The sequence below is a fragment of the Nomascus leucogenys genome, chromosome 3 (assembly GCF_006542625.1).
Source record: "Nomascus leucogenys isolate Asia chromosome 3, Asia_NLE_v1, whole genome shotgun sequence".
Classification (NCBI taxonomy): Eukaryota; Metazoa; Chordata; class Mammalia; order Primates; family Hylobatidae; genus Nomascus; species Nomascus leucogenys.
This window is the reverse complement of record NC_044383.1, coordinates 136019735-136030142: the sequence shown is the minus strand read 5'-3', so window position 1 is coordinate 136030142 and position 10408 is coordinate 136019735. Positions and strand designations below refer to the sequence as shown.

Here is a 10408-nt window from a genome sequence, read left to right as displayed (position 1 = left end):
GAAGGAACCGTGTCCTGGCAGGAGCCGGGCGGACACCCAGACACCAACCCGAAGAGGGCTGGGGCAAAGGGGAGCGTCGCCCGGAAAGGGGAGGGACACCATCAGGGGCAGCCAATCATATTTCTAGCCGCTGTAACGGAGGGAAACGTGGATGGAGCGCGCCCATATATAAGCCGACTTTTCAACCTTGAAGTCATTCATCTTCCAGGCTCCCCTTCGATCAAGTCTCTCGTCCCCAGCGCCCTGGGTCCCCAATGGCAGCGGCCGCCGCTACCCAGATCCTTCTGTGCCTCCCGCTTCTGCTCCTGCTGTCCCTCTGCTACCGGGATGGGCGAGCCGGTGAGTTCGTGGATGGAGCTTAAGCGGGGCGGGGGCCAAACCTGGGGGGCTGTGAACTGCAGCGGGTTTCAGAGGAGGGGAGGCTTCTGGAAGGACGGGGGAGATCTCCCCGAACTGCGCCCCCGTTCAGTTCCGGTCGGCGGCTCCTTCCTGCCGGGTCCACCCCACCCCCCACCCCCCACACCCCCCCACACCCCCACCCCCCACACCCCCCCACACCCCCACCCCCCACACCCCCACACCCCCCACCCCTCCACACCCCCCACACCCCCACACCCCCACACCCCCCACACCACCACCCCCACCCCCCCACCCCCCCACCCCCGAGGCTGCTTCTTGCCCCGGGAGAGGCGAAAAGGAGCGGGGTGGAAAGGAGGCTGGCAGGAGGGTGGAGGGGCCAGAGGGCTGCAGAGAGCAAGGTGGGGCGGGGATCCCTGGTGCAGCCTGGCACTCCCACCCACCCTCAGAAAGGAAAAACCAGAGTCCCCAGAACCCGAGCTGGGGACAGGACAGGGGTGAAGCGGGGTTCCACAGGGACGCGATCACAGACACCTCCACCAGCCACAGGCCTGCTCTGCTCTCACCCGCTCTCCACCACACAAACCCTCCAGCACCCCCAGGACTCCCTGCCCTTCAATTTTCCCCTGCACTTTCCTGTAGACATTCACCTGCACCCAGGGGCTCAGAAGACACCCCCCACCCCTCCCCTCACCATCCACTGCCACCACCCAGGTCACATCCTCTTACTCCCCACCTCAGCCCAGCTGGTCACCCCAGAGGTCTCCCCATCCATGAAGGGGCCCTCACCACCTCCTACACCATGTAGCATCTTCTGCTTCTTGCCCGAGGACACACCCCAGCAAGCACACCCCAAGCTCCCCACAGAACCTGTGCAGGGGAGATGGGAAGCACCATTTCCTCCAGGATGACCCTGGGAACTCTGGTGAGTAGAGGCACCCACTTCTGCCCTTGGGGCCCAGACCTGCCTGTTCTTCCTACTGGGGCGCCAGCATCATAGAGAATAGTCAGTGTGTAGACAGGGGTCAGCAAACCCTTTCTAGAAAGGGAAGAAGGATGCCCTGTGATCTTTGCAGGCCTTGGGTTCTCCGTCTCTGTGTCCAGTCCTGTCCATTTGTAGAGCAACAGCAGGCAATGGCAACCTTCAAATGAGGGGGGACTAGATTCAGACCCTGTCCTAGGTTGCTGATCCCAGATCAGGGGATTACAGTGTCCCAGTGAATACTGCCCCATCCCCTAGGGTGTCATCTCCAAGTGATGTCTCTGGTGTCAATTGGAGAGTAGAAGGTGGTCCAACCTTGCCTGTGGCTTCTGGGTGGTGTGGATGTGATGGGATTGGGGGTCCCATAGTTGGGGGCTTATTCTCCCCTCCTTTGTGCTGAGTGGCATCCACGGGGACCATCAGGGACCCTCCCTGAAGCCTCAGGTGTGAGCTGAGGGTGAGGGGCTGCAGCCACCTGGTGTCCTGGGGATCGTGTCCAACTGCTTGTGCAGCTTCTTGGTGCCCAGTGGCTCTGCTCCTGTCCATCCCAGGAGAAGCACCTGCGTCTTCTCACTGCTGGGCCTATCTTCCTGATGACCTAGAGGGTGAGGAGCCCACCAGTAATGGGCAGCACTGAGGCCCTCAGCAATAGGTATCACTAAGCTTCATTCCATTCTGGTGCCTTGTCGTGGAGCCTTCTTTATATGCATGGCAAAAGGCCCCATCTCTGCCAAGGCCCAGTACTCTACAGGAGCCACTGTTTAATGTTGAGATTTCCTTGCTGTGAGTGGCATTGCCTTGCCTCTGAACATTCACATGGAATCTCTATTGTGATTCTCCAATTAGACATTGTGACCACATGTACCTCTAGGATATTGGGGGGTCTTGGGTCATTGGGCACTTAAGGCAGGTCCAGCCTCGCTCATCATTCATGGGTTGTCTATGGCTGCTTTTGAGCTTCAACAGCACAGTTGAGTAGTTACAATGGAGAATATATTCCCTGCACACCTTTACATGTTTACAACATTGCCCTTCACAGCAAACTCTAGTGGCCATAAATATCTTTGCAGAAGGCCACAAGGACTCATTGTACTGGCTGCAGGGTTAAAGGGTCCTTCCTCACTGGAAACTGGTGTCTTCTTCTAGTCATGGGTTCAGGGTCTGAGAAGTGGCTTCATTCTGCAAATTAGGCAAAGCAGCCTCGTTCTTGATGGACTGGCTACTTTCAGCCTCCTGATCATCCATCATTTATTTTATCTGTTTCTTGTAATTATTTAAATCCAGCAGTATCCGGGGTGGGTTTCCATCTCTTTTGGACCTTGGACCCCTTTGTTCTATGAGCCATGGGCATAACTTTGTATAACTGAGGTCCCCAGCTGGCATCGTGACTTCTCTAATCATTTCCATCATTGCACGCTCCTTGCTCCTGACAGTTGACAGCCTCCACCTGGAATTTGTAATTTCAGAATTTTTCATCCCATTACTTTGGGAACCAATTTCAGGAACAGCATCTCCTACTCCCAACCCTGGCCTTCAGCAATAGGCATCCCTAAGCTTCATTCCATTCTGGTGCCTTCTCATGGGGCCTTCATTATATGCTGGGTAAACAGGAGTCCTCCAGGCTTCCCATAAGCACAGTGGATGGACATTGTTCTGGATTTACACACTGAGACCCCTCTGGCATGGGCACTTCTCTGAGCCTGTGATCCCTCCCTCTACTACCTGCCTTAGATTTTCAGATGTTCTGTTTCTTGCTGCGTGGACCATCCCTTTGTCCAAGGTTTCAGGAAGGCCTCATCATAACAGATGCATGCCATCACCAGGGGCTTTGCCAACATGTTAAATCCTGTGACCATGATAATTAACTCTTCTTTATCCAACGGGGTTCCAATCTGACTCTGTTCCACCATGCACCAGCATCCGCAGGGGTGGACCCACACCCTCTCCTACCTCCCACAGTCCAGGTGGGCTGCTGCTGAAGATCCTCTGGCATCCAGGCCCTTCCTCCTCTAGCAGGCCTGGCACCTCTCTAGCAAGGTCACGTGTCGACTGATGTGGGCAGACGGGCAGTGGGACATGTCTGGGGACATGTGGTTTCTCAGTAGACAGAGACCTCCTCCTCCTCCTTGTCCTCATGCAAGGGGCGAGCACTCGCCTTAAACTTGTGGACACCACAGTTCTGGAGGAGGCACCACTCCTTCCTGGGCCAGCCCAGCCCGCCAGAGGTGTCCTCTTATTGACCCAGTGTGGAGGGGGGCTAACAGGGATCTTTTTCTCCCCACCCACCCCTCACCTGCCTTTCTCCACAGACCCTCACTCTCTTTGCTATGACATCACCATCATCCCTAAGTTCAGACCTGGATCATGGTTGTGTGCGGTTCAAGGCCAGGTGGATAAAATGATTGTTCTTCGCTATGACTGTGGCAACAAGACAGTCACACTCGTCAGTTCCGTGGGTAATCAACTAAATGTCACAAAGGCCTGGAAAGCACAGAACCCAGTACTGAGACAGGTGATGGACATACTTGCAGAGCAACTGTGTGACATTCAGCTGGAGAATTTCACATGCAAGAGTAAGTTTCAGATGGCCCAGGACAGGAGGGAACAGATACAGTGGTAGTTTAGAGACATTTATAGTTTTCATGTAAAAATACAAATGGGTACTGGGCGCGGTGGCTCATGCCTGTAATCCCAGCACTTTGGGAGGCCGAGGTGGGCCGATCACAAGGTCAGGAATTCGAGACCAGCCTGACCAACATGGTGAAACACTGTCTCTACTAAAAGTGCAAAAATTAGCCAGGCGTGGTGGCGCATGCCTGTAATCCCAGCTACTTGGGAGGCTGAGGCAGGGGGATCCCTTGAACCCAGCAGGCAGAGGCTGCAGTGAGCTGAGGTTGTGCCACTGCACTCCAGCCTGGGCAACAGAGTGAGACTTTGTCAAAAAAAAAGAAAAAAAAAAAGCCAGGCATGGTAGCTCAAGCCTGTAATCCCAGCATTTTGGGAGGCTGAGGCAGGCGGATCACGAGGTCAGGAGATCGAGACCATCCTGGTTAACACAGTGAAACCCTGTCTGTACTAAAAATACAAAAAATTAGCCGGGTATGGTGGTTGGCGCCTGTAGTCCCAGCTACTCGGGAGGCTGAGTGAGCCGAGATCATGCCACTGCACTCCATCCAGCCTGGGTGACAGAGCGAGACTCCGTCTCAAAAAAAAAAAATACAAATGGGAAGGTCATCTCACCCCTCAAGAGGCCTAGAGGCAAGGCCAAGATGTGGCAGAGAGGCCAGGAAATTGTAAGGGGAACAGGATAGGGGTGCAAAATTTGTCAAGACCAGAGCTGATCTCTCTCTGATGGGGGCAGAATCCCTCACCCTGCAGGTCAGGATATGTTGTGAGCAGAAAGCCGAAGAACACAGCAGTGGATGTGGGCAGTTCAGTTTCGATGGACAGATCTTCCTCCTCTTTGACTCAGAAAACGGAACGCAGACAACGGTTCATCCTGGAGCCAGAAAGATGAAAGAAAAGTGCGAGAATCACAAGAATGTGACCAAGTCCTTCCATTGCATCTCAATAACACCCTGCACGGGTAGGCCTGACGAGTCCTTGAAGGGCACAGACAGCCCCCTGGAGCCAAGTGCAAGAGGTAACAGAAGAAAAATATCTCAAATGAGATCAGAAATGGTGATCTCAAGAAACTAGTCCTTGAGTTCAGCTTCAATCATCCCAGTGTACATGTTTATGTTAAAATGACCTCCTCGTGGGGCGCTTCTCCTGGGGGTGCTAGCGTGCCTGTGCTCTCCCATCCTCCTCTCCCTTCTCCCCCCTGACTCCTATTCCTCACTGCACTTGCTTCTGCTCCCCGTACTGTGGATTTCTCACCAGCCTTGAAACAGCAGGTGTCATGGTGTTTTCAGACCTTTCTCCTTAGTGTTTCCTCTTTTGAGAATCACTTTTCCTTTCCTTTCCCTGGTCTGGTTCTGGAAATCCATTAAAGCCACCTCCAACACCAGCCCAGAGACCCTCCCCTCCCCAACTCTGGGGCATCACCTCCTCTTCCGCCACAGCAGGAGGGTGCAGTGCACTGTCACCTTGCTTCCCTCAGTAGCTGTGTGAGCTCCCTGAGGACAAGACACACGCCCTCTCCCTTCCTAAGCCAGGACCTGCCATACTGGCTGCCCCACACCAGGGGTGAGGGGACAAAACTTTTGCCTCCCAGGAAGACCTAGGGTGGCAGGAACTGAGGAGGTGTCTCCTCAGATTTGGGGCCTGGACAAGGGTTGTCACTTTTGTGTTTCCATTTCAGCACCACCCACTATGTCCTCAGGCACAACCCAACTCAGGGCCACGGCCACCACCCTTATCCTTTGCTGCCTCCTCATCATCATCCCCTGGTTCAACCTAGCTGGCATCTGAGGAGAGTCCTTTAGAGTGACAGGTACTGTGGGCAAAATTGGAAGTGAGGCAAGGAGAGGGTGGGTGAGGAGGCAGGATGGGGAAAGAGAATTCCCGGAGTCCCACCCCTCCCCATGGCTGGGACCTTCTCATCCTAACATGAGACAGGTGAATGAGACCTTGTGTCGCCTGTTGGCAATGTTGGCAATGACCTGGGCAGCTCAGCCCTGAGTACTGATGGATTCTCACCTTCAGAGTCCAGAGGGAAAGGGAGGGGCCCATACCAAGGCTCAGGGTCTGTTGAGCTTGAGACGATTTAGCGAGTTGAGCTCTGATTCACAGCAGGTTCCTATTCAGGAAGGGTGTGTGGGCTTCAGGCAGCAGGAATTCAGACATGGGCAGTCCTCTTAATCGGATTAGGTGCATCATGGTAGCTTTACATGAAGTGTGACAAGGGAAGGGGGATTCCATCTTTGAGGCTAAGAGAGAGATCTGGGTGTAATCCCAGGAGGAAGGGGCTGAGAGAGCCTTGGTACACCTAATTGAAAAGGAGGGAGTGCAGGGCTGCCTTCCCACAGAAAGTAGCTTGGGTTCCAGGAATTCAGGTGAAGGTGAAAAGTAGAGGCTGCTCAAGAGAAGGATTTTTAAAAAGTCCGTCCCATGGACACGTGGGGTTTGAGTCTGGGCCCTGAGGCAGCTCCCCTGCCATCACCCTCCTGCACACCCCAGATCCTGAGCCCGCTGATGGCCCTGCCAGGAGCAGAGTGGACTCAGAGGAAGGGGGGTCTGAGCTGCTGCTGGGGTTCCACAGGCACCACTGGGCTGGACCAGGAATGGATAAGGTGGAACAGGGACAGACACCTTCAGAACTACGGGTGCTGCTCCCAGTGTGAGGAGAGGCTCAAGAAGAAGGGGAAAGAAGGATGTTTGCCTGCAGGCCCACCAAAGGCCAAGGGCACAGGAATACAGAGCCCTCTCTTTGGAAGTCTGCCCCACCCCTTGCCATGTTTTAGGCCCTGTCATCAGATGATAGAGAGGGCATTGAGTGAGGGTGTGGACCCATCACTACCAGCTTCAGACCTGTGGGCCCCTCCACTCCATCCCCTGGTCAGGTGCAGGGCCTGGGCTGACTCTGTGATGTGACAAAGGAGGAAAGAGGTAGGTCCAAGCTGCAGTCGCCAGGGCTGAGGCTCAAGGGAAAAATAGGTCCCTTAGCACACGGAGCTCTGAGACATGGAGTGACTAGGGAAAGATTACCCTGGAAAAGTGATCCGGGTTCTCTGCCCCTTCAACCAACATTTGTGTCCTTTCTGAAGGTTAAAGATGATACCAAAAAGCCCCTGTGAGCACGGTCTCGATGAAACTCACCCTTCTGGTTGGCCACCTGCCCACCACCTACTGTGTATGTCCAGCGGCCTCCAGCAGATCATGATGACATCATGGACTCAATAGCTCATTCACTGCCTTGATTCCTTTTGCCAACAATTTTACCAGCAGTTATTCCTAACATATTATGCTATTTTCTCTTGGTGCTACCTGATGGAATTCCTGCACTTAAAGTTCTGGCTGACTAAACAAGAGATATCAACATTTTCTTTCTTCTGTTTTTGTTTGGAAAATCCACTAATTCTTTGAATGATGATCTCTTTCTTGCAAATGATATTGTCAGTAAAATAATCACGTTAGACTTCAGACCTCCGGCGATTCTTTCCATGTCGTGAAAGAGAATTGTTTAATTATTTAATAAGAAAAAAATTTATATTAATGATTGTTTCCTTTAGTAATTTATTGCCCTGTACTGATATTTAAATAAAGAGTTCTATTTCCCAAAAACCTACTGAGTTTAGAATTTTGTTGTATTACTCAGTAGAGAATTAATGTTATTTCATTTTTCCTCCATGATATGGAGTAATAAATGAGTGATTCTACCAGACTGTGTGTGGAAAAAGAGAATCGGCAAACTACAAAACATGGCTGAAAAAAATCAGAGACAACACAAATACATGGAAAGATATTTCATGCTCATGGGTTGGAGAATCAATATAGCTAAAATGGCCATATTTCCAAAAGCAATTTATAGATGCAACACTATCTCTATCAATACCAATGTCATTTTCCACAAATTAGAAAAATCTAATCTAAAAGGTATTTGGAATTAAAAAAGAGCCCAAATCGCCGAAACAATCATAAGCAAAAAGAACAAAGCCAGAGGCATCACATTGCCTGACTTCAAACTATAATATAAGGCTACGGTGATCAAAACAGAATGGTACTGGGACCAAAATGGACACTTAGATCAGTGGAACAGGATAGAGAACTCAGAAAGAAACCTTCACACCTTCTAACCTTCAACAAAATCAACAAAAAAAGCAATAGGGAAAGAGTCCTAATTCAATAAATGGTGCTGGGATAACTGGCTAGCCATGTGTAGAAGAATGAAACTGAACCTCTGCCTTTCACTGTATATGTAAAATAACTCAACATGAATTAAAGATTTAAATGTAAGTCCTAAAACTATAAAAATCCTGGAAGATAACCTAGGAAATGTCACTTTGGACATAGGGCCTGACAAAGATATCATGATGAAGACACCAAAAGCATTTGCAACCAAAAACAAAAATTGACAAATGTGACCTCATTAAACTAAAGAGCTTCTCCACAGTAAAAGAAATTAGCAACACAGTAAACAGCCTGTAGAATGGGAACAATATCTGCAATCTATGCATCTGGCAAAGCTCTAATATCCAGAATCTACACGGAACTTAAACAACTCAACAAGCAAGAACAAAATTCCAATTAAAAAATAAGCAAAGAATGTGAACAGACACTTTTCAAAAGAAGACCTGCAAGTGGCCAACAAACATGAAAAAATGCTCTTTGGGAAGCCACAGTGGGCAGATCATGAGGTCTGGAGTTTGAGACCAGCCTGACCAACATGGTGAAACTCCGTCTCTGGTAAAAATACAAAAATTAGCCAGGCATGGTGGTGCACACCTGTAACCTGTAATGGTGCATAGTCTAATGTTGAAACTATAAAATACCTTGGACTGGTACTTTCTAGGGTTTTCCAGCAGATGACACTGCTCATCTTTCAAATATTTCAATAAGCCCAGAGGGTTTGCCCACAGAGAGTTTGTGCCCTGAGCTCCTTGGCACACAGCTTGGGATCCACAGCCAAGGGCTACAGAGAAGACAAAAGAGACGTTGACATCATGGTGGAAGAGGAATCCATAAAGAGTTCATTTTTGAGGATTGGGGCAGTTCCTCCCACCCTGCAGATCAAGATGCCCTGAGGGCAAAGAGCAGAGGGGTGCGCTCTGGTGGCCCAGCAGTTCTGCCCCCGGGTAGGATTCTCTTCTGCTGCAGTGAAAACCAACAGGACGCTGCTTCATCCCAAGGGGAACAGGAAGATAGGTGAGAGTGAGGAGCTGTCTGAGTGTTTCAGATCACATAGTAACTGCCTGCTTGATGGCTTTAGAACTCCTTCATGAGCTGCGAGACAGCCCCCGAGGTGAAAGGTGCATGGGCAAGATGGGCCCGACATGACAACTCTCAAGATGACATGCAGTTTCTCTCGTGTGTTTCTGTGTGTCTTTGTGTGTGCCTGGGTATGTGCATGGCTGCGTCTGTATTTCTGCATGCATTTGTGTATGTGTGTCTGTTTGTGTGAGTGTGTGTGCCTGTGTGGTGTGTGTGTGAGAGACTGTGCCTGCATGTCTCTGTGTGTGTGTGTGTGTGTGTGTGTGTGTGTGTGTGTGTGTGTGTGTAAGATAACATGAGTGTATGAATGTTGAATTGATTTTCTGGTTGACTTGCTGTGGAGAGAGACAGGACCTCCAGGGGGCTTCCTGCCCACCCCTCGTTCCCTGTAGCCAGTAGCACAAATGGCACAATAAAAGGTAGTTTAATTTCATTTCATGCAAATGTAAAACTTTTGTGCTTCAAAAACGACTTCATTTAGAAGGTTAAAAAAAAAAAAACTTCCAGAATGAGAGAAAATAATTGAAAATCATATATCTGGTAAGGGACTGTTATTCTGAATATATAAAGAACTCTTGCAACTCAATATTATAAAGGGAAATAACCCAATTTAAATATATGCAAGGAATTTGAATAGACATTTCTCCAAAGTGAGACAGGTATACTACACGGTGGTCTCAAAAGAATAGGAAATTTTAGGCGGCAGTTTCAGGTGACTAGCAAAAGGAATCTGTTGAAATATCTGCAGCTGCTCTGGTCTGATAAGTTACTGAAAAACAGCGTGTGGACCAAGCTGACTAAGAATGAGTGCATCCAACATGGCCCTGGATTTGACCCTAGGTTTCACCTGGGACCTCATTACATGCTGATAAACATACTAAACACACACCAGCCAGCTCCCTAGCAGTTCTGAGAATACCCATATTTGGTGTAAAATTTCGAGGCACCAGAGTTCTGAGAAACTCTGTCCTTCTTCCAAGAATTTTCATGAATATTCCACCCCTTGGTTGAAGAAACCCAGAAAGGTGGCAGCCCCAAACCCCCTTGCCCCTGCCCCTCTCTTGAGTTCCCCTGCACTCCCTTTACTTGACTGTGTACTTTTCCTTTTACAATAAATCTCCGTCCTTCCTCTATTTTCCCACTGGTCTTCCAATTCACTTCCCCAAGCGCTGCCAAAAGCCCTGCACCTGCTGGGGT

The 10408-nt window shown here is 50.2% G+C and overlaps 1 protein-coding gene across 1 annotated transcript; it reads left to right on the top strand.

Annotated features, from left to right (window-relative positions):
- The first annotated feature begins 254 nt into the window (after window positions 1-254).
- LOC105739568 (UL16-binding protein 2-like) lies at window positions 255-7121 on the top strand. The gene is made up of 5 exons (XM_012505936.2): window positions 255-339; window positions 3649-3912; window positions 4701-4982; window positions 5643-5774; window positions 7048-7121. Exons 1-4 carry the CDS (start codon window positions 255-257, stop codon window positions 5750-5752), a joined length of 741 nt encoding a protein of 246 aa, XP_012361390.2. The 3' UTR covers window positions 5753-5774; window positions 7048-7121.
- The last annotated feature ends 3287 nt before the right edge of the window (window positions 7122-10408 follow it).